This window comes from Grosmannia clavigera (genome assembly GCF_000143105.1).
Source record: "Grosmannia clavigera kw1407 unplaced genomic scaffold GCSC_173, whole genome shotgun sequence".
Taxonomy (NCBI): domain Eukaryota; kingdom Fungi; phylum Ascomycota; class Sordariomycetes; order Ophiostomatales; family Ophiostomataceae; genus Leptographium; species Leptographium clavigerum.
The window spans coordinates 2,060,083-2,082,517 of record NW_014040765.1 but is presented as its reverse complement, the minus strand read 5'-3'; the positions used below and the strand labels follow the sequence as shown (position 1 = coordinate 2,082,517).

General features: G+C 53.9%; 6 protein-coding genes across 6 annotated transcripts; 3 read left to right on the top strand and 3 right to left on the bottom strand.

The window, feature by feature from the left end:
• Nucleotides 1-168: 168 nt before the first annotated feature.
• Nucleotides 169-1,628, bottom strand: CMQ_7304 (vesicle-mediated transport protein; the record flags this gene model as incomplete). Its single annotated transcript, XM_014314309.1, has 4 exons — nucleotides 169-235; nucleotides 294-651; nucleotides 770-920; nucleotides 978-1,628. The coding sequence occupies 4 exons, from the start codon at nucleotides 1,626-1,628 to the stop codon at nucleotides 169-171; spliced, it is 1,227 nt and encodes a 408-aa protein (XP_014169784.1).
• Nucleotides 1,629-4,585: 2,957 nt separating this feature from the next.
• Nucleotides 4,586-7,631, top strand: CMQ_7403 (coatamer subunit protein; the record flags this gene model as incomplete). Its single annotated transcript, XM_014314408.1, has 4 exons — nucleotides 4,586-4,887; nucleotides 4,943-5,363; nucleotides 5,413-7,417; nucleotides 7,483-7,631. The coding sequence occupies 4 exons, from the start codon at nucleotides 4,586-4,588 to the stop codon at nucleotides 7,629-7,631; spliced, it is 2,877 nt and encodes a 958-aa protein (XP_014169883.1).
• A 79-nt stretch (nucleotides 7,632-7,710) lies between these two features.
• On the bottom strand, nucleotides 7,711-10,686 carry CMQ_7122 (histone-lysine n-methyltransferase clr4; the record flags this gene model as incomplete). The annotated part of the gene is made up of 4 exons (XM_014314127.1): nucleotides 7,711-7,770; nucleotides 8,121-8,216; nucleotides 8,286-9,229; nucleotides 9,972-10,686. 4 exons carry the CDS (start codon nucleotides 10,684-10,686, stop codon nucleotides 7,711-7,713), a joined length of 1,815 nt encoding a protein of 604 aa, XP_014169602.1.
• A 1,912-nt stretch (nucleotides 10,687-12,598) lies between these two features.
• Nucleotides 12,599-13,262, bottom strand: CMQ_7205 (duf567 domain containing protein; the record flags this gene model as incomplete). Its single annotated transcript, XM_014314210.1, has 2 exons — nucleotides 12,599-12,873; nucleotides 12,944-13,262. The coding sequence occupies 2 exons, from the start codon at nucleotides 13,260-13,262 to the stop codon at nucleotides 12,599-12,601; spliced, it is 594 nt and encodes a 197-aa protein (XP_014169685.1).
• Nucleotides 13,263-14,923: 1,661 nt separating this feature from the next.
• Nucleotides 14,924-16,951, top strand: CMQ_7377 (and nb-arc domain containing protein; the record flags this gene model as incomplete). Its single annotated transcript, XM_014314382.1, has 1 exon — nucleotides 14,924-16,951. The coding sequence occupies one exon, from the start codon at nucleotides 14,924-14,926 to the stop codon at nucleotides 16,949-16,951; it is 2,028 nt and encodes a 675-aa protein (XP_014169857.1).
• Nucleotides 16,952-18,591: 1,640 nt separating this feature from the next.
• Nucleotides 18,592-20,788, top strand: CMQ_7591 (sulfur metabolite repression control protein; the record flags this gene model as incomplete). The annotated part of the gene is made up of 5 exons (XM_014314596.1): nucleotides 18,592-18,798; nucleotides 18,862-19,038; nucleotides 19,125-19,218; nucleotides 19,292-20,133; nucleotides 20,183-20,788. The coding sequence occupies 5 exons, from the start codon at nucleotides 18,592-18,594 to the stop codon at nucleotides 20,786-20,788; spliced, it is 1,926 nt and encodes a 641-aa protein (XP_014170071.1).
• Nucleotides 20,789-22,435: the final 1,647 nt, after the last annotated feature.

Sequence of the window (22,435 nt, the reverse complement as noted above, 5' to 3'; positions counted from 1 at the left end):
AATAAAGGATAAGCAAAGATAGAACACATATCCTTAATAACCTTCCCGCCATATGCAAGGTATCTGACCTCCGCGTTCGTAACATTCATTCTTGTACTCTTGATGTGTAGCCGCTGCAAGCTACGGAACTCTCGGTACCCCGGAGACTTCTGCTCAGTTGTAATGGCGTCACCGGAACTCCACGGCGCTCATGCAGCCCCGGTCTTCGACATGTTTGAGCTCTAGTTGCTGGAACCTGTGCAGCTTTGTTAGTGCTTGTTGACACGAGGAAAGATGTCTGACTGAAAACGTACTTTTCACTCTTGGAATGAAAATATATGCCATGCACAACTCCTTCGACTTGGTTGAAGCAAATGTAGTAGAAACCTTCAAAACTTGCACCGTGGATTGTTCGCACCCGATGGTCGGGGACAAGAAAGTGCTCTTTCCAACGCATAAATATGTTTTCCTTTTGCAGATATTCTTTAATGACTAGGTTGCCTTTCTTTGCCTGGCGCACAAACGGATGAAATGCGGCAAATTTGGCCCAGTGCGACATGTCAATGCGATCATTGGCACCCCAAGACTTGTGCTTTGTGGTGAAACCATATTTGGAGCCGATGATCTCGCCTTCAAAATACGTTGTGAGTGTGGGATGATCCTCGGTTAGGCCTGCAACGAAAGCAGGAACTTATTAGCACGAATTTTGATGTCAAGATTTTAAAACGCCTAGCTCCCATATACAAACAAGGTGCCATTGGCGCCTTTGGTAATTGGCAAAGCTCCGTACCTTGTATTCGTAAGTAGCCACACAAAAATGACTCGCGAAGGTCTACGTGCTTGATTTCCACTTGGACATCGTAGACCTGCCGTTCGGACTGCTGGGTACCAACAAATCGGCTGCCTGGACGAAGGTAAGTTGATGGCGGTATTGGTATAATCTGAAACCTTTGTCAGCTCCAGCCGTCACACAGCAATGTCAGAATGCAAATACATACTCTGGAGCTGGTTGGATCAAATCCCATGTAACCCTCCGATATGCTATCCAACGCGCAGTGCTCGCTGATCCCATGCTCCTCCAACTTCTCAATGTCCATGCTAGACGGGGCTAGTGCATCCGGTGCCCGAATGGTGCTTCTCTCACGTGGTCTGTTGATTCCCTGGGTTACGCCATATGGGTCCCAGACGTCTGAGCTCACGGTGCTTGACGGCGTCGTACTTGTGACAGTTCCAGCACGCCGGCTGCTCCTGTTAACAGTGCTATTGCTTTGGGCATACTGAGCACTGCTGCCAGCAGTAACATTGTCAGCCGCCATATCCAGATCCGTTTCAGCCGGTTTCACGTCGTCATCCTGCTCGCCCGTATTGAAGAAATCCGTATCATTTGTTTCGGTTTCGACCGTGAGTTCTCTGCCAGGTCGAGCGATGGGCGACATTGTTGGCAGAGACAGTGGCAAGGCCAGTCCTGCAGCAGCACTTGGCACCTGACCGCTACCGGCAAGCGTATCTTCTCGTCGTGGCCGGTCGATCTGTTCGAATGGTGTCGGAGGTTGGTTCCAGTTGGATTCCGCATGTGGCGCTTGGTCATCTGGACATAACGAAGTAAAAGAGAGCTCCCCGTCGTGCCGATGAGATGATGGCGTGGGCATTCTTCCAGGAAAAGGCCACGGTATGTAGTGTCGAAAATCGCTTGACAGGAAGGAGATGGGCCCAGGTATGATTAAACGGCAGTGACAGCGTGCGTATATCACGCAATGCCCTCGTTGTCTCGTCGTTTGGCAAGGTTCGAGGTGTGGTAGATCTATGACCCCCAATATACGCTCTTCATTGAGCTAAAGTCGCGATGATGGACTAGAAGTGGCGGTGACGTCGAAATCACTCGTTGTTGCATAAGAGGTCTTCAGGAATACAGAAGGACGAACGCGCAATTAAGTCGCGGTGCTAGCGAATGTACTTCGTACGAAGAGAGATAAACTTGATATACCGTGTGTGAGCCGTAAATGCCACAACAGTCGATTTGCGACAAAACGGCCGATGTCTAGATTATCGAGTGTCCTGGCTTTACCGTGCTTTGACGATGCTGTGCTGTATGTGGCAACCGAAGTCGCTGTTGGAATGTAGTGTTGGGTGGGATTCTGAATTATTTAAATAGAAAGGAGATAAGCTAACAGGCTCGGAGCGGATAATGCGCAACCGGCGCAGGGCTCGTTAGCGTCAATGGGTCTAGCTTAGGTGTTAACAGATGAATCAGCGGGGAAAGTGATAAACAGTGCCAGAAGCAAACAGAAAATCGAAGACTGACAATGTATGGCGCCTGATTTTGGCGTATGGCGTATGGGGTAATTAGAGTATTGCAACGGTAGTATTGTAACGATTATAAAAAAATGATCTTAAACTCTGCCTAGAAGGGATAGATGGAGAGCAGAGCAAAGGACGCCAACACCACCAACGAAGGTGATGTGAGGGAAACTGCCAAAATAATAGAACATTTATCGGTGAAAATGGAGCGAAAGCGAAAGGAACAAGAGAAATGAACACTATAGAATATAGACGAACTTGGAATGTGCGACCGATAAGAAGAAAGAAGGCCCGGCACATCGTCACATTAGGTCTTGACCCGTCTTAGTAGCATATCCCTTAGGAGAAGCGGTTGTGACATGCATTCAGAGCACGAGTAACCACTAACTTGTATCGAAAGGGGGTCTCGCATTGGTCCTACTTATCACTGTGAAATACATCTCATGGATTAATCTCACGAAACTGACCACAAACGGCTTCGAACTTGCAGTGAGTGTCAAATTCACTAGCCTGGCAACTGGTAGGTAATACTCAATGTCTTTCAAATTGGCAGGATCTCCGCCAGGAGAATATGCGACGAAACACCAGAGATGGTTCACTCTGTACCCCGTATGTTGCAGCCTTCTGGCGATCTGCAGTCACGGCCGCTTGTGATCTACCGAGCAAAATTGATGTCATCTTCACATCGCGTCACATATGAAACACACAGCATCAACCTGTTTCCAATAAATACCGGCATACTTTGTATCGTGGGATAATACTCTGTAGCGATTGACTCTTCTAGTGGAGCAACATTGGAAGACAGCGATGCGGCACATCTGAGCATAGGCATTGTGCAAGCTCTTGCGGATATTGGCCTAATATCAATTTGCTGTCATTTCAAGAGCAAAACATCACTGCGAGGCAGACGCAAGGAGAACATACCACCAGTCTCATATCCTCCAGTAGATCAGACGGGGTTCCACTCCCTTCATAGTCTCCAATTTTCTGCAAGACACAGATCGAACTTGCCAAATTACCCGTACAAAAAGCTTGTTTCATCAAACATTTTCTTCCATGCAGAGGACTTCTAAATCGGCTTGATTTTGAAGTGCAACGAAATCAGGCTGAAAACAAGGGCCTTCAGGTCCTGCACTAGATAATAGAAAACTCTAAGACCTTCAGGGTCAGCCGACTCTGTCACGTCGACAAGCGAGCCAATTTTAGCTGTCTGCAGGGGCCGTCAGCTTTGAAACCTTTGGAACATGTCCTTCTTCCATACGCATGGCTTTACCTCGAATGAAATGTGATCGTTGCCAATGCGTAGCTCCAGTTCTTGCCGTCCGTCTTTATTCTTCTGCGGCCACTTCGCATCGTCTTCTCTATTAACTTATGTCAGTATGCCCCGCCGATACCTAATTTCACTGATAATGTAGCAGACTAACTTTGCAATTTCGCTGAGTTTGACTATACGCTTGATCTCTTCAATAACCAACGAGCTCACGTACACTGCACGGTCCGTTAGATGATGTTTTATAACTGTGCGTTGGAGGCCAGTAGGGCCGGTAGGAACGAACTCTCTTTGCGGATGAGACTGTCGTTTCGGTAGTTCGAATTGTTGGCATACCGTGCAATTGCACTTCGACCGTCGCCGACCACACGAAAATCGAACTCTAATAAATGGTTGGTAACTGTGACCGACTACGACAGGGAGAACAATGAAGGACTTACCAAGAAACTCATGACCAAAGCGACCCGAATGGCCGGAGCTACATATGATATAGTATTAGTAGGACTGTATTTTCCCTAGCCTCTTCAAAGACATACTAGTATCGTAGATAGAACTGCTCGTTTGGCGCCGCCATGTTGATGGTTACCTATTTCTAATAATACTGTGAAGCTTCTAGGACGCGGATTATCTAGATTTAAACACGTGATACGTATTTGCATTCTGCCACGTAGCCCACCACTCACCGCCCTGCTAGCACAACTAGCAAAGGGGGGCTCATAGCGGGAGTATTTGGCACGCTGTTCTTATTGCAGCTACACAAACATATTCACAACACCAGCAGCAGCATCACCACAGCACTGCATCACCGCAATACTGCAATACCGCAATACCAGAAAGCCGCAAGCTTCTGCTCACCATAATATACGAAATCACTCATCGCGCCGCATCTTTGGTAACAGCTATCCAGGTTGCGGCTCTAGGGTCAAGCGTGTAGCTGAGGTCTCGGCCTACGCATGTTTGAAGCATTTTAGGACCACCTTACAATTCAAGTCTACCGCTACAAAGACACCTGAAGCCGTCTTGCAGCACTCTCTCACCATGTCGTCACTTGAAAATTCTTACAGCTTGGTTCACCAGGACAATGCGGCCGACGTGCCGTCGCTCACGGACCTCAAAAACCAGCTGGAAAAAGGGACGGACGAGTCGAAGCAAGAGACCATGAAGCGCGTCCTGACTATTATGCTCAATGGGGATCCCATGCCGGGACTTCTGATGCACATCATCCGCTTTGTGATGCCTTCTAAGTCGAAACCGTTGAAGAAACTGCTTTACTTCTATTACGAGATATGCCCGAAGCTCGACGCCGGCGGTAAATTGAAGCAGGAGATGATCCTTGTTTGGTGAGTGTGGCTGAAGTGTTTGCGTCGCACTTGGCTGGATCTAATAGAGGAAAAGCAACGGAATTCGAAACGACCTGCAACACCCGAACGAGTACATCCGAGGCAACACCCTCCGATTTCTCGCCAAGCTTCGCGAACCGGAACTAATTGAGCCTCTTCTTTCCTCTGCTCGATCCTGTCTTGAACATCGCCATGCATACGTCCGCAAAAATGCCGTCTTTGCAGTTGCGGCGATCTTCCAACACTCACCTAGCTTGATTCCGGATGCTGCAGATCTTATCGCGACTTTCATCGAGACCGAAAGCGATCCGACTAGCAAGCGGAACGGGTTTGCCTCTCTGGCCTCTATTAACCACGAGCGGGCTCTGGCGTATTTGACGACGGTATTCGATGGGATTCCGAACGCAGAGGAGCTATTGCAGTTATCCGAACTCGAATTCATTCGCAAAGATGCCGTGCAGAACTCACAGAACAAGGTGTGTGTAGGTACCCTCCAGAAGGAGGAAGGTAGACTAACGTATCCAGGCTCGGTACTTGAGGTTAATCTTCGATCTTCTGGAGGCGAATACCTCTACAGTGGTGTATGAAGCTGCTTCATCGCTCACGTCCTTGACAAGCAACCCAGTCGCCGCGAAAGCTGCAGCTGGGAAGTTCATAGAGCTGAGCATCAAAGAAGCGGACAACAATGTCAAGCTTATCGTTCTTGACCGTGTCGACCAGTTGCGGCGGAAGAACCCAGGAATTCTCGACGATCTAGTCATGGAGATTCTTCGCGTGCTCTCAAGCCCTGACATTGATGTGCGGCGCAAGGCTCTGGCGATTGCTCTCGATATGGTCTCGAGCAAGAATGTTGAAGAAGTCGTGCTTCTTTTAAAGAAGGAATTGTCGAAAACCGTCGACCAGGAATATGAGAAGAACACCGAGTATCGTCAACTCTTGATTCACTCCATACATCAGTGCGCCATCAAATTTTCCGAAGTCGCTGCCAGTGTCGTTGATTTGCTTATGGACTTTGTTGCCGACTTCAATAATGCATCCGCTGTGGATGTCATCAACTTCGTGAAAGAGGTTGTGGAGAAATTTCCGCAGTTGCGCCCAACAATCGTGCAAAAGCTTGTTGAGACTCTCGGCGAAGTCCGTGCCGGCAAGGTGTACCGTGGGATTTTGTGGATTGTTGGCGAATACTCGCTGAATGCAGCTGACATTCGCGAGGCCTGGAAACGGATCCGTGCCAGCCTCGGAGAGATTCCGATACTGGCCTCTGAGCAAAGATTGCTTGACCACGCCGATGACGGAGAAGTAAAGGAGCCAGAGCAGTTAAATGGCCACAAACAATCCGCACCCACAGGGTCTAGACGTGTGTTAGCCGATGGAACCTATGCTACAGAGACCGCACTCACAAGCCAAACATCTGCCTCCGCTGCAAAGCTGGAGGCTGTCAAGGCGGCCCAGAAGCCGCCTCTGAGACAGCTTATTCTCGATGGCGACTACTACCTGGCGACTGTTTTGTCTGCTACGTTGACTAAGTTGGTTATGCGCCACTCGGAAATTTCAGCAGATGTTTCCCGGACCAACGCCCTGCGAGCAGAAGCCATGTTGATCATGGTGTCGATCGTGCGTGTCGGCCAGTCGCAATTTGTAAAGGCACCAATCGACGAAGACTCCATTGACCGAATCATGACGTCGGTTCGCAGCCTGGCCGAATTTAGCGAGCACAAGGATCTCGAAACCGTTTTCCTTGACGATACACGGAAAGCGTTTCGCGCCATGGTGGTTGCAGAAGAGAAAAAGCGGGCTGCCAAAGAAGCGGACGAAAAAGCCAAGACAGCAGTGCAGGTTGATGATGTCGTGTCTATCCGCCAACTTAGTCGAAAGAATGCTACCGACGGTATTGATTTGGCCGAGGTGGATTTGGAGCGAGCGACTGGTGGTGATGCTGGCGCGTCCGAAGACCTCTCGAGTAAACTTTCTCGCGTCGTGCAGCTCACAGGATTCTCGGACCCAGTATATGCAGAGGCGTATGTCAAGGTACACCAATTCGATATTGTACTCGATGTTTTATTGGTGAACCAGACAACAGAGACACTGCAGAACCTGTCTGTAGAGTTTGCCACGCTGGGCGACCTCAAGGTGGTGGAGCGACCGACTACTCAGAATCTAGGTCCTCATGACTTCCATAATGTGCAATGCACAATCAAGGTGTCGAGCACGGATACGGGTGTGATCTTTGGCAATGTGGTTTACGACGGCGCCCACTCAACAGACACGAATGTGGTTATTCTCAATGACCTGCATGTGGACATCATGGATTACATTCAGCCAGCAATGTGTACAGAAACCCAGTTCCGGTCTATGTGGACAGAGTTTGAGTGGGAGAACAAAGTCAACATCAACAGCAAGGCGCCGTCCTTGCGCATTTTCCTAGAAGGACTAATGAAGGCGACCAACATGAACTGTCTGACACCCGAGGCAGCGATGAAGGGCGAATGCCAGTTCCTGAGCGCTAATCTCTACGCACGCAGCGTTTTCGGTAAGCACTTTCGCTATGCCTGGCATATTTTCTCTTGATCACTCGTTAATGGAATTCATTACTAGGCGAGGATGCCTTGGCCAACCTCAGCATTGAAAAGGAAGGTGAAGCTGGGCCGATTACGGGCTTTGTGCGGATACGCAGTCGGTCTCAAGGTCTGGCGCTTAGCTTAGGCTCTCTGAAGGGATTGAGCAAGATTGGTATAGCAGCATGAACCAACGATGATAATTATGGTTGTGCAACGATATTCACGGGGGACAATCATGTTCTCCACCTGTCTCTTTATATTACTACTAAATGCCGTTGATAGCGAAGCCAAAGTCTTCGAGGTCAGCAGCAAAATCGAAAACCCCCTATTTTGACATATGAGAATATACTGGCATTGTGTGTTGAGGAGAGATAGTGTTCGCGAGACGGCACAACTACTTCTTTTGCCTCTGGGACACATGGCACCTATTATGGCTTTGGCTATAGCTGGGTAAGCGACAAAGGTGATAGACGCAAGACATATCATTGAGAAGGAATCAAAGACATCAAGATGATAGGCGAAATGTCTTATGAGTCGAATGTTGTGCCAAAGCAGCAATACGAAAGTACAAGATGGGTATTATATAGCAGAAGGTGGCCGTAAAATGAATAAATGCACGAGGCTCCCAAAATAAACCGCTCAGCGTTATCATAGGTCAAAAACCAGAGCATTTACAACATGACCCTCTTGCCAGCCTTGTGCTAATAGTGGAGAGTTGTCCTTGAGGATTTTGCCTAGGTATGCAATCCGGATGCGGGTTTTACGTGGAAGCTGCAGATCAAAAGTGATTAGCGACGGCTCAGGCGGAAGTTCATGAATGATCATCCGGCATCGACATACCTTGGCCTCTTCAGAAATGTGATGCATCAGGCTGCGGACAGTCTCCTCACGTCCAAGGTGAACCACTACATCGCGTGCAGTTGCGCTCAAGCGTGCACGCACAGCAATACGATCAATGGACACGGCCACGGCCTTTCCCTTCTCCATGCGTGAGCGGCGTCGTAGGCTGGGCTGGTGGACATGCTGCTGTCGATTGCGCCTAACGTCACCGGTATCATCGTCGTCTTGGCCGACTTCAGAGGTATAGCTTTCGTCATCCACATTCTCGTCCTCTTCGTCCTCTTCACCCTCCTCGGACTCATCATCACGCAAGTCAATCTGTGAATCGTCCAATTCGTGTGGTAAATCGTTAACGAGGTTTGTCGGATCCGATACGATCCAAGCTGGCAGCGCATAAAAATTGCCCATGGCATCGTATGCGCCCTGTGCCAAGTCACTTGTTGGTAGGGTTATGGCCGCAGCATCTAACATGCTCTGCGCAGTGGCAAGCGCTTCTTCCTCCTCGGCAGTGACAGCAAACTTTGCGGCGGCACCAGATGTGACAGCGCCAGTAGCAGCATGCCCGGTGGCCTTTCTACCGCTCCGTTGTGCAACCTCCCCATCTGCACCTCCTCCCAAATAAGCGTCTTTTTGTCGCGCAATGGCTGCGGAGTCTGCCTCCCACAGTACCTCCAGTGCGGCTCGCAGCGTGTGCCATATCTCCGGGTGTCCAGTAACGCGAGTGTCAAAGAAGTCGATGCGCTCGCGATCGATGGAATGGCGTGTCCACTCGCGGCTGCGTGAAGTCCAACGCCGCCTCCGGAGTGGTTTGTTGATGTGCTGGGCAAGACCAGGCCGCGGCCGATCTTGTGCGCTTCTAGACTGGCTTTGTTGCGAAGCCGGGTGCCTTCTCCGGCCAAAGACGGAGGGCGACGAAGAGTTGGCATCGTTGATAGGAGGTGCCACTGCAGTGGGTTGGAGTGTAGGCGAAGCAATAGTGGCAGGTATAATGATAGCACGAGCCGAACCAGAAGGTCCCCCACCCGGATACGGAGAGTTTGGACCCTCGGAGCGAGAGAAGCAGCAGCCCTGGGACTATGTCAATTAAGGACGGGCAACAAAGAAAGTTAGGCTGACCATTGTATCGCGAGTCTGTTAGGTTAGCAGGTTAATCTGCGCAGCCCTCTTTCCCTAGAGTACCATAATTTTCTAGCAACATATGAGGTCACTGAGGGATTGTCAGAGCTTAGAGCGTTGAGGCCAGATACAGGAGAAAGACAGTCCGCTGAGGGCAAAAAAGCCTAGACAAAACAGCGCCGGTCAGACGAGCAGAAATGCGTCCTCCAAAGAGAAATGTAGTGCTGGACGTGCAGACATCTGAGCGGCGTGGTTGGGTAAATAGCGACAGAGCGTCGTACGCTTAAAGAATAACGGACAAGGGCACATGTGGTCCGAGCTTTTCGGCGAGGGGTGAATCCACGTTATCATGTATCTTAGCAAGAAGCCCCTCTTTTTTTAAGCTAGCACGTATTAAAGAAGGGAGCATCACCAGAACAACTCCACTCGCAAGACATCCGCATTGCGCACACACATGCCAAGATGATATTGAAGTGGACTGCCATTGGGATACTTTCTACCACAGGTATCTCCGGCACTTGTCACTCTTACAGAGACACGGTGTCATGTCGTCTCGCCTTGATTTGTCACGTGCATCTGTGTCCAGATCTTCTAAGCCATCAATGTAGTCAAACGTGATTTCAGCGCCCGCAGGGATATCTCGCACTGCAAACAGAGCCAGATCGTGGATATGCTTGTCCGCATGGTCGCCGACGCGTGCAAATATGCGCATATTAGGGTCGCAAGAGTGGTTGACGAAGCGTGTAGGGCCTGAGAAGAATTCTCCGTCGACTTCCAACGGAGGCCCCGCCAGCCGATGGTCAAGTGAGTCCGGGTCCGAGAACTTGTCCAGGGCGAACAGGTAAACGTCTTTACGACGAGCCATGGTGGCGTTGGCGCGACGCCTATTAGCCTCGGCGGCTGTTATGATCTCGCCCAAGTAGCGGTCGACGAACTGCCCCTTGTCAATGTCAACCAACGTTCGTACGCCCCAGCCACGGTCCTCTGTGCGGAAAATCTGTAGCGGGATACGGCGGCCACGTTCCACCACCCGGTTCGGACATGTCTCGCGCTCACAGCCACAGCCGTCGTGGCATTCGTAAATGGGTGCGCGACTGCCAAGGTAGCGACTACGCAGCAGCCCAGCCCGCGGGCCGTTGCTGTAGTAGGCCAGTTTGGGCTTGTTTTGGCTCTGACGGTCTTTCTTTGGGCGTTGAGAGCGTTGAAGTCGGCGGTCGACTTTGTGGCCACTCTTCGTCTCATGCTCGCCGTCGCTGTCCGATTCTGTCTCGCCCTCTGAACCCATGTCTGAAAGGCATTCACAGCCGCCATACTTGCAATTCTCCCCACTGGCACATGCACAGCCGCTGCGGAAGCTATCCTCAGCGGCCTCAACACCTGGCATCAGCTTGGATTGTGTAATAAACCGAAATTTGTTCGACAGCCCTGCCCCATCTCCTGTCTTGTTCACGATCGTGACAGGATACTGCTCATGCGTCGGAAACTCGCGAAGCTGACACCAATGGCACGAATCGATAATCCGGCGAAGAGGCGGTCCCTGTCACGTCATAAGTATTCGCAATGAGTTTTGGGGGCATCGATCTTACTATTTTCCAGTTGTGATTGAAAAAATGATCTTTCAACGCGTCAACTTGGGCCATGTCTTGGTATATATATTTGTGCGCCGAAGGTAAGTTGACGGCTTCGAATTGTATTAATGGCGGAAATGACGTTTATGTCTACGTCTTTAATATCCCTAAGCTACCATGAATACAGGTCGCAAGGTTGGCGGGACTTCGTCGTAATAAGACATAGAAAAGCTCACGGTACTAGCTCCCCCGCCTGAGTCGCCGTAATTTTAACGGCAGCTACGCCACAGCTTGACAACTATATCGCACGGGCCTTGCTATCACGTAAGCGGCCTTTGGCTTAGTAAAGACACATATAGCGCCTAGCTCCACTTACACAAATCGATGGAACTAAATTGTCCACAGAGTACGGCTACGGTGTACTCCGTAAGGACTTGTCAACCACACTTTCTCCACATTGTATCTTACGTCTATCCTGTTGAAGGTCAGACTTAGGTTTGTATAACCCTGCCTACTACCGAAGCCCAGTGGTCCGACTCTTCGAGGTTGAATTCGCCAAGTCTATTGGGTAGTCAAACCAGGTGGCTCCTACAGATCTCGTCCCTCGGAGTAATCTTCCCGTAGTCCGAGTCTCTCTCAAGCATCTAGCTTTCCGCTTCTACAAACGTAATAAGCGTCTACATCTGGATCTTGATGCGCTCGTTGGGGATGGAGCACACCCAGTCGATTTATCTTTTTTTTTCAAATTACCTGAACTGCTGACACGAAGAAAGCTCGACAGCCAATACCCTTTCTGTCGCGGAGATCGAGGAGCGCCTGGCTATCGCTAGAAGCTTACGACATCCTGTGACGGCTATACGAGCTGCGGTCTTCATGACCATCCCCATTGATCAGCTCCGGAACGCGAAAGAGGACAACTGGGTCTATTCTATCCATGCTGAATCTATCCGACAATTTGTTCGCCTTTTTGAACAAGCTCCCCTTCTCCTCTATTTCTTTTATGTTTTATGTGAAGATCTTGATTAGCAGGTGTCTGTCTTTAAAAACCTTTCCGCTGGGTCTCGGGGAAAAGACGAGCCTGATGACAATGCTTCTGACGTACTAGAGGTATCGCCAAAGAAAGGCAAGCCAAGGCCTTGGTAAGCGATGAGGTTTACACTTCAGGATCGGACGATGAAAAATCAGAGTACTCTCCAGGTCAAGAAATGGTGTCTGGAAAACAGAGAAGCTCTCGTAACGCTGCCGAAAGCAAAGTCGTGCGGTGTTTTTGGCGAAATGGGTTAACTTTTCTGTTGCAGGTTGCTGATATAGAACACCGCAGTGACTGGGCCGCGATGGCTCCAAGTGCGTCCTCCTCCAGACGGCAGATCCGGATGTTTGCCATATCGTTTCATTGAAAATTAACTCGACCAGTGCAACTTTGGAAGAGCTGGAGCGCTACGTGGATCATATTGCCGTTTTTTCTACACCAGCAATTGGACTCCCATTGAAGCGTATAGGCTGCTCCGATCACGCTTGGAATATTTCTCACTTGTATACATTAGCAAAAAAAAGAATCAATGAAGCCGCCGAACCCCGACCCCGCTAGCTGGTATCTTCCCGTTGGTCCCCTTGCCGATAACCTCCACTTCACTTCTGCTCGTTGTCCTTCTCATCTAGGCAGATGCACAGGGCCGCGATCACGGCCAGGTCGACGCCTGGCGCGACCAAGACAGCGTACGTCTGCTGGCCGAACAACAGCTGGCGGCCGTTGCACAGCTTCCGGTCGATGCGGGCGACGGTACAGCCGTTGCTGTCATCGAGAATACTGGCAGACGTGTCGAACCAGTTGCCGCTCATGGTGAGAGACTCAGCCTTGCCGGTGGCAGGGGAGGTAAACGTGGCGGTGGCCTTGGAGCCAAGGACTAGAATGGCGTTAGAGAGTTGGAAGATTGGGAAAGAGAGATGGAGAGAGAGGGAGACGGAAGGACGTACGCTGGAATCGACTGCGTAGCTCAAAGAATTTTTGGCCGCTGGGGTAGAGCAGCACGTAGGTCATGTGCAGATGCATCAGCTCGCGCGCGATGGTGAACAGGTGGCTGCCGGCCATGTCGTAGCCATTCTTGCGGCCGCTCAGCGAGAAGACAGTGCCCTGCACACGCAGCACTGGCTGCCCGCTGGCCAGTGTGATGTCGAAGCTGTCGCCCGAGAGCGACAAGACGTGCTCCTTGAGCACCAGCGTCTCTGTCTTCGTGGCTATGAACTGGTCGAACATGCCGATCGGCCGCGGCACGGGAGCGAGCTGTGCGGCCATGGTTTTCGGGGCTGATTGTGAAGCTCTTTCCTCTCTGGTTTCTTCGATCTCTGCTCGCCCTGACGGGTATCCGGCGTATTTAAGCATGCGGTATCCAATCTAGTAGCACGAGGCAACTGGGGTACATCGCAAGTGTTTCCCAAATCGAGCTTAGTGCTTGCCGTTGCACCGTGGCTATGCCGATCTGCCTGCCAAGCCCTCTATGTGGAGCTCTTTACGGCGTGGTGAAGGAGTCCGGGAAGGCCATTCTTAGAGCCAGCACGGAGTCCTCAAGGCAGACTACTATGTAAGATATAATCCAGCTAACCGTTCTTAGGAAATAAGCACACATGACAAATTGTTGGGCTAGCAAGACGTACTCCGTAGGGTATCTTACTTCCAATAGTGTCAACCTTCGTGTAATTCAGCGGCACGTACTATATATCCACATGTCAAAAAATAGTAGAGGGGGTGATCCTATGAGTGCACATGATCAGGCTTGCTATGAGTTGTAGAACTGTCTTGATTCAGGAGTCCGTTGATGGTTCTTGGTACCAAGTCTGGGCAGATGTGGTACTAGAAAAAATTAGCTGAAGTGGTAGAGTCTAATGTATTCTGGCAGACTTTCATAGTTGAAACACTGATTTAAAGAGCAAAACGTCTGCGAATCTACGGCTATGTCAAGAAATTTTGGGCTCCAACATTCTTACCACACTAGACACATCCACGAACGAGAAAAACAGGTTGTGCATAGCAGGGATGTTCCTTGCCGGAACCGGGCGAGCTTTGCAGTATTTTAGACGGGTGTTTAGCTACTCAATGGACGTCTAGATTCCAAGTTATTGTTCGGGCTGTGATGCCATCATTCTTTGTGATATAATTCGCACACCCAGTCAGTTTTAGGTTATGAAACCGTGGTAACTGATCCGGGGCGCCGACAAAACTGCAGGGACAAGGACAGTAAGGAAGCAAGGCGTTTCGATGAAAAAAAGTAGTCTAAGCAGAGCGGCGTGTACTAGCACCGGACAGAGAGATGCTCGGTGCCTATCTATCTTTCACCTTCCAAATCGCAGAGGAGACTATAGGATGTGAGGTTGAGCAAATGCGACTGGGAGGGTCGTTAATGGGCTTGTGGTCAGGCTGCACTGTTTTCGTTCGGAGGCGAATGTGTAAGTAGTTACGCTCTTAACCGTGCATTATGAGACACACAGTCATGAAATAGTGTATATAGGTGCTACTGCTCGCACTTTCTTTCACGTACGGCCATAGATACTGGAAAGCACGGGATCCCGTCCGCTCTCCCCTAGTTAAACCAGTAATCGGCGGATTAGTAGTTGGGTCGGTGACGACCAGCGAATACCCGCTGCTGTACGTTTTTTTTTCGCGTGTTTTTTTTTCTCTTTGCTCTCTTTCCCCGTGCTTCTGAGAATGGAGGACATGTACTCCGTACTCCGTAACAAGGTCAGACCTCTAAAAGAACGAGAAGAGAGATCAAGTGCACCGTGCGCATTAGAAGAGATTACACCACGTGACGGCCCCTATTGGAACTGCCGGCAACAACGTCATGCGTATTTCCCGGTCTCGACCAGGCCGTCGCATTCGATAGACAGGGGTAGCTCTGTCAACGCGACCTATGTATCTAGGATGAGAACTCGTTGGCAGTTTGAGGCCATCGATTCGTGATGGATTACCAATGGCCGCAGCAGGGCGGGCAAGCGATACAGCGCAAGGCGATATCGAGGCGACCAGTGGCTCAACGGAGCGCAGATGTGCCGGAGAAGTCGCTGTTGCGGACGCCGGATGCGACGAGCGATGCAGGGCCGCGCGTGGACGACAGTGAGCTGGCGGGCCCGAAGCCGTCGCAGTTTCTGACGCAGAGGCGACAGCAGACGACAACGATGACGATGGGTTCGTCTGCCTCCAGCACACCCACATGGGCGACGACAGCGTCGACGATTTCGACAGATTCGACGGCAGCCTCGAGTGTGATGACATCGGGGTCATTATCAGCGCCTGTCCTGGCGGAGCGACCACGAACGGCAACATATGTGGGACAGTACGGGCCAGGGTTTGGGCAGACGGCAGCGAGCAGCCACAGTGGCCATGTATCGGACGACGAGACAGGCAAGGGCAAGGGCAAAGACAAGGACAAGGGACCATCGTTCTGGAAGACGGCACTGGACGAGACACGGTTCTTTGCAGGTGGGCTGGTGCAGAAGCCGTTTGAGTCGACGAAGCACTACACGATCATGCGGCACTCGTCGTGGCTGATCCTGTACCGGGGGCCGGCGACAAGCGTAGCTGTGACAGTGTTCTCGACGGCAAAGCACGCGCTGCCGGCAGACCGGACGGTGTGGCTGCAGCAGCGAGGTTTCTCGGGGGACGCCGGGCTGCGGCTCAAGACGCTGGTGGGAGCGAGTGGCAGCTGGCTGGACGTGACGCCCGAGCGGGAGGCGACGGCGAGCGAATTGCCGGCAGTGGACGAGCGAGGATACGAGCGAGATATCAGCCGGCTGCTGAAGCGGGCAGAGAAGCACGGCGAGAAGGCTCTAGCAAAACGGCAAGTGCGTGAGACACTGGTGGTGCGGATTCCAGCGGCAGCACAGGATGGCTACTTCCGGCTGGTGGTGTGTTCAGGGGGCCCTACGACAGCAGTTGGTGGTGCGGTGACGAAGCGCAAGGTTCTGTGCGGATGTCCGGTGTTTCGAGTCGCGAGCACGTCGACGGATGCGAGCATCTTCCGGGGGGCCAGCCTGCGGACGCTGCCGCTGGAGGCAGGGGTCAAGCTGGTGTCGGTGATTGGCAGCAATGCGGTGGCGGCGTGGACGGAGCCGGTGGTGACGGTGGTGCAAGACAAGGTGCAAAAGTACCAACCGGGCACGGCGAGCACGCTGGCGGCCACGGAAGCATACGACCAGAGCGGGATGCAGCAGCGGTTGGAGCGGGCGGGCGAAATGTACAGCGAGTCACGTGAGACAGCATACAGCGTATGGGGTGCTGACAAAGCCAAAGAGGGTGAAAAAGGAGACGAGGACGAGATGCCGGACATGGTCGGGGCCGATGCAGGACCAGAGAAACCGTTTCCACAATCGATACAGGGTCGTGTGGTGCGCGGGACCGGACGCAGCAGTGGCGAGCTGGGCGTGCCGACGGCGAACCTGGACGGTGTGAGCGACGATGTGCGACTGCGCATGCGCGGGCTCTACTTTGGCTGGGCGACGGTGCGGCTGGGCGACAAGGCGGGCGACGAGGACCAGCGGGTGTCACACGACTGGATCGAGGCGCTGGTAGTCGTGGGCCCGTCACCATGGGCACCAGCCGCAGCGGTGGTACCGCGCAGCGAGGTGGCCGTGCATGTGCTGTATGATTTTGGGGGAGCGAGCCTGCTGGGGCGGCGGCTAGACGTGGTGGTGATGGGGTTTCTGAGGGGCCTGAGCAGTGGTGATGGTGGTGCTGCTGCTGCACTGGGCCATGATGCCCGGGTGGCCGTTACGAGCCTGAGCCGGCCGCGGTGGGGACAGCAGGCAGCGTTGGCACAGATGCAGTCAGAAAAGGCACGCGGTCTGACGGATCGGATGGCCGAGTCGCGTGGCCGATTCCAGAAGCAGGTCGACCGGATCCCAGCACACTGGGTGGGCGTGCGGACAGCCGGGGGCGAGATGCGCGACCAGCTGTACGGGAACGGAGGATTCTTTGTGAAGAGAGGCTGAGGCGAGAGACATGGGTCGACAGGAATAGCAGCGCCTCGTATCTGTAGTGTGGCCAATGCAACGGCCATCTGCCCCTGACAGAAGCAAGGATGGCAGCTCCCCTGCCAACCCACACACACACACCGATCCCCACGAACAGGAACAGATCTGCGACCAACCGCACTGTTGGATTGTTACTCCGTAGATTGAGAGCTGCTTGTTGCTGCGGTTTGTGACCTCAAACATCTGCCCAGCGCTGTTTGGTCCTTTCTTCCCGACCGGATGAGTCGAGCCCTGCGAGCACGAGCAGGCCGGCTGCAGACGTGCTCCATGCCATGGGTGTCGTGCTTGGCTTGGCCGAGACGCCGGCTCGTCTGTGAAGCTGCCAACGTCAGAAGAAGCAAGCGGGGCGCTAGCCAAGGGCACGTGCTTTGAGGTGATACTCCGTACAGGCCGATAGCGTCGATGGCGCCATTGGCCCTGCTGGCTCATTTGCCGCCCGATAACGCCATCGGCCAGCTGTAAGCAAGTTGCGTGTTTTTTTTTTCTCTGCAAGTGCGCTATAGTGCTGTCATGGTCGGCTTTCCGTCAGTAAAGTCCAGTCATTCGGCCTCGACATTCGACCACTTTTTCGCCTTCTGTCTCCATTCGCCGGCTGCCATTCCCCATCGTCAACCGCTTCTCTCGCCGGCCTCGTTCGACATTTTCCTTTGTCGTCTCTTGCGTCTTGCGTCTTGCTTTTTCGCCTTCCGCTATCGCGCCGGCGAGATCGTCTGTCCGGTCTCTCGTCCCCGTCTCAGGCCTCATTTAAAGGAAGACGGATCACCACAGCAGCTTGCTCCCCATCGATCACATCTTACGAGCACTCGCGACCGCCCCTCCCCGACTCTGCCGCCCTTCCCCCCCCCCCTGTCTTCCAGCACGCCATCCCGTGCTTTCTTGACCTCAGCTACCTGTGGCCACGACATCCCCAGCGCTTTTCAATGTCCCAAAGGGCCTGGCCGCGCATATCGTCTTGTTGATCCATTCCACCATTTCTGCGACAGTACTCGCTCGTGCCCTCTCGACATATTGACCGCCTCCCTGCCGTGACGTGCTGCCCTCCCTGCCTGGCTTGCCTGCAGCTACCGCCCGCCGTTGCCAAAACCGTGCTGTGGCCCTGTGTCAGCCTTCAGCTCCCAATGGATGACGCCAGGCCCAGCAGTGGGCTCGTTGCACTGCCTGGAACGGCTCGATATTCGTCTCCGTTGGGCAGTGACAGCAGCCATATTGTCTTGCCCCCTCCCCATACCTGTGTCGCCCCGAAGACGTCCTCTTCTTCTGTCTCTTCTCATGGCCACGGCACTTCTCACGACCATCACGATCACGATCACCACAACCACTCCCACAGCCATAGCCACGGCCCCGACCACACCTTCGACCACTCCCACTCACCACATTCCCACGCCCACTCCCACATCCACACCCCCGTCCACGGCCATTCCCACGCTCACGGCCACTCCCGCCCCCACGATCTGTCCGGACTACCGCACACACATCGCATACCGCCCCCCTCGTCTGACGACGATGAGCGGCCGCCTGTTGTGACAACGACGATCAGCGCTGACTTCGACTGCGACCGGCGCCGGCCCGAGGAAGAATCCACCCAGCGACGTCTCACCATGTCTTCCCAGCTCATGAGCAAGACCGTTACTCCCTTCCTCAAGGACCACATCCCCGGCGTGTACTCCCCCATGGCCAAGCGCAACACCATCGAGTCGCTCCAGCGCCAAAACGCCGACCCTAACAGCCGCTACTGCTACCGCCACCGCCCCGACTCCAAGTGCCATCGCGCCGCCGACGAGGTCAAGATGGCCAAGATTCAGAGTGTATGCTCTCTCTCCATCTACCGTGCGAGATTCTCCTGTGACGTCCGGCTAACCCCCTGCCAGGAGCTCGAGAACCTGAAGCCCGACGACCAGCAGGCTATCACGCACGTCTGGTCGCTCTTCTCGGCCGCCCCGGCCAAGCACCGCGACCTGATGCTGCAGGGCATCATGACCCAGTGCTGCTTTCCCCAGCTCTCCCGCGTGTCGCGCGAGGTCTCTGACCAGCTCAAGATTGACTTTGTCACTGCCCTCCCCCCTGAAGATAAGTCGTCTGGTCTGCATGGTCTTTTGTCTGCCTGCTGACCGTCTCTTTACTGGGCTACAAGATCCTGTGCTACCTCGACCCTGTCTCCCTCTGCAAGGCTGCCGTCGTCAGCAAACAGTGGCGCGAGCTCGCCGACGACGACCAGGTCTGGCTGCGTATGTGTGAGCAGCACAGTATGTTTTTTCTTCTCTGTCCCCTCTCCCCCTCAGTCCGCTAATGGTTGTCTAGTTGATCGCAAGTGCACCAAGTGCGGATTTGGCTTGCCATTGCTGGAGCGCAAGCGCCTGCGCGACTGGACCCGGAGACAGCAGCTCTCGCAGGGCACGCGCGACAAGAGCGCGCGGCCGCGGATTCCGGCACTGCCACCGACGCTGCCGCCGCCCAATTCGCTGCGAGACCTGGGCCTGCTCAAGCGGGAGGCGAGCAGCGAGGCATACGAGGCGCCGCAGATGAAGCGCGCCTGCACGAACCCGGTGTCTGAGAGCAGCGGCCAGGGCAGCGAGTCACCGCAGCGCGCCACCGAGCTGGAGCGTCGCAGCCGGCCATGGAAGGCCGTGTACCGCGACCGCTTTCGGGTGGGCTACAACTGGCGCAACGGCCGCTGCGCCATGAAGATCTTCCGCGGCCACACCAACGGGGTGACCTGCCTGCAGATCGACGACAACATGATGGCCACCGGCTCCTACGACGCCACCATTCGCATCTGGAACCTGGAGACGGGCGAGCAGACGCGCGTGCTGCGCGGCCACAGGCAGGGCATCCGTGCGCTCCAGTTCGACGACCACATCCTCGTCAGCGGCTCGCTCGACGGAACCATGAAGATCTGGAACTGGCGCACGGGCGAGCTGCTCAACACGCTGATGTGCCACAGCGGCGGCGTGTACAGCGTCAGTCTGGACGGCGAGTGGCTCGCGTCCGGCTCGGCCGACAAGACGATCAAGGTGTTCAACCTCATGACCAAGGAGTCCTTCTCGCTCAAGGGCCACGCCGACTGGGTCAACCAGGTGCGCATCGACGGCACGGCCGCACGGACGCTGTTCTCAGCATCAGACGACTGCACAGTCAAGCTGGTGAGTGACCGCGTCTATACTCGTACACCAACTCGGGCTAACCGATCAGTGGGACCTGGAAACGAAACAGTGCATCCGCACGTTTGAGGGCCACGTTGGCCACGTGCAACAGGTGCTGGCGCTGCCGGCCGACTTCGAGCCGGACGACAACCCGGCCGACACGCTCAAGGACCGGGCAGACTCAGGGTCGGTGACGAGCGGACGCGGCACGTCGCCGTTACGGGGCGGCCGAGTTCCATCTCCACAGCCGGTGGTGGACGAATACAACCGGGCAGCTTACGGGCTGGGGTTCCTCAACGATGCCGACCGGCCGCTGCCGCCGCGTTACATTTTGAGCGCGGCGCTGGACAGCACGATCAAGTGCTGGGACACGGCCACGGGTCGCTGTGTGCGGACGTTCTTTGGACACCTGGAGGGCGTGTGGGCGCTCGACGGCGACACGCTGCGGGTGGTGTCAGGAGCCAACGATACAATGGTCAAGGTGTGGGAACCGCGGTCGGGCAAGTGCGAACGCACGTGGACGGGCCATAGAGGGCCAGTAACGTGTGTTGGCCTGAGCGACTCGCGCATGGCCAGCGGCAGCGAGGATGGCGAGGTGCGTCTGTACTCGTTCCAGGACCGGTCTGGCTTGGAGGAATACGGCACGCCGAGCTGATGGTAACAGGTTGATTTGCTTGCTGGTGTTTTTTTTTTTTTTTTTTTTTTTTTTTCATACTCTTTCTCGTCAGCAGGAGCGGGCATTACTGGCGTCGTTGCGGCTCATGTAGACGCGGTGTCTGGGTTTACTGTTTAGATACAAAAGCCGGAAAGAAAACGGGACGAGGGCCTTCGGTGTACGGATGTTTACTACCGGAGAAAATCATAGCATGTGGACAATCACGTGTTGGGATAGAAATTTTTGCAGTGATGAGTCAGCACCTGGCCAGCCGGGTGTTTTCGCGGGCCAGCGCTGGACAACGCGCTTAAGCCGAGGCTGGAGAGAGAGGACAGGTACCGATGCGACGACCCCACAGTGGACGGAAGAGCGTGCAGGCTAAAAACACGGGGGCAGCAAGCAGGAGAATCACAAGCTCGGTTGGCCGTTCGGCTAAACGCGTTTCGGCCACGAGACGGAAAAAGCATAACGTCACTTTCACAAGCTTTTTTCCTGCTGACTGTTCGAGGAGAGGACAGCAGGCAGCCGAGCTTGCACGAGCAGTCGCGTGGTCTCTCTCCAGTGTCCTGTCCGTCCTGTCTTTGGGCCATTTTTTCCTGTCCTCTCTCCTACGAATACCCCATGACGCGGATCCGGTTTCTCTCGTAGACAGGCCCCGCTTTTTTGGGAGGCTCGGGAATCAAGTACCTCGCAGGCAAAAATGGCAGTGATGGTACATGGGTCGGCTGCTAGGCCTGGCTCCCCCCCCAGTTCGGCACCACCCCTGCAGCCCCAATAGAAGGGTAGAGAAGGTCGCCTGGGAGGAGCTCCGCTGCGCCGAGCAGTCGGCTGAGCAGCCGGAAATGGCCACGACAAAAGCAAGCGACACAGAGATCAGGAAGGAGAGAGAGAGAAGAAAGGGAAAAGGGAAAAGGCAAAGGTAGATATAGACTCGGAGAGAGAAATCTGCCGACAACTGCTTGCAGCTGCACTGTCGAAACGGCGAGGCTTTCGGTATAAGACCCTGGCAAGGCGTCGTCTAATTGGGGGGATCCGGCAACGAGGTAAGATACGGAGTACATAGGCACAAGCCGCTTTCCCCCCCTCTCTAGTCTACGGAGCACTGCCCTCCGGTCAGTTGTGTGCTCCCCTCTGCCGGGGCGAGGGATGATGGTGTTGCTGGCACGCTGTAGCCAACGTGCTTGAGTCAGCCGACATGCTCCGTGCAGCCGCGGATCGGCCACCGGGGAAGCCCTCGCTCGCAGCTCAGAAGCATATCGAGAGACCCCCTAGTGAGCTCTCTAATTTCTGGACTGGCCCCTTTCGCCCAAGAGGAACGGCAAATAGCGGAGCAGTCTGGATGCCCGGGAGAGGACAGCTCGAAAAAACGCCATTGCGCTTGTGACTCTTTCCGTGCTTCCCCTTCTGCGGTACCTTGAAATAGCAAGCTTGCCGTACTTTTCGTCTTGTGTCTTCATCTGTTTGGCTTCCTTACTTCCTGTTACCCCCACGCAGCTATCCCGGTGCCTTCATGATCTTCGTGTCGTCAAAACCTCCTAGGATACGGAAGGACGAGTTTCGGATAGCTACACCGCGGCTACGCTGAGAACTGCATCTCGGTCTACCTTGGTCTCCTGTCCTGTCTAGTGACCTCTGTCTATCCTCTCG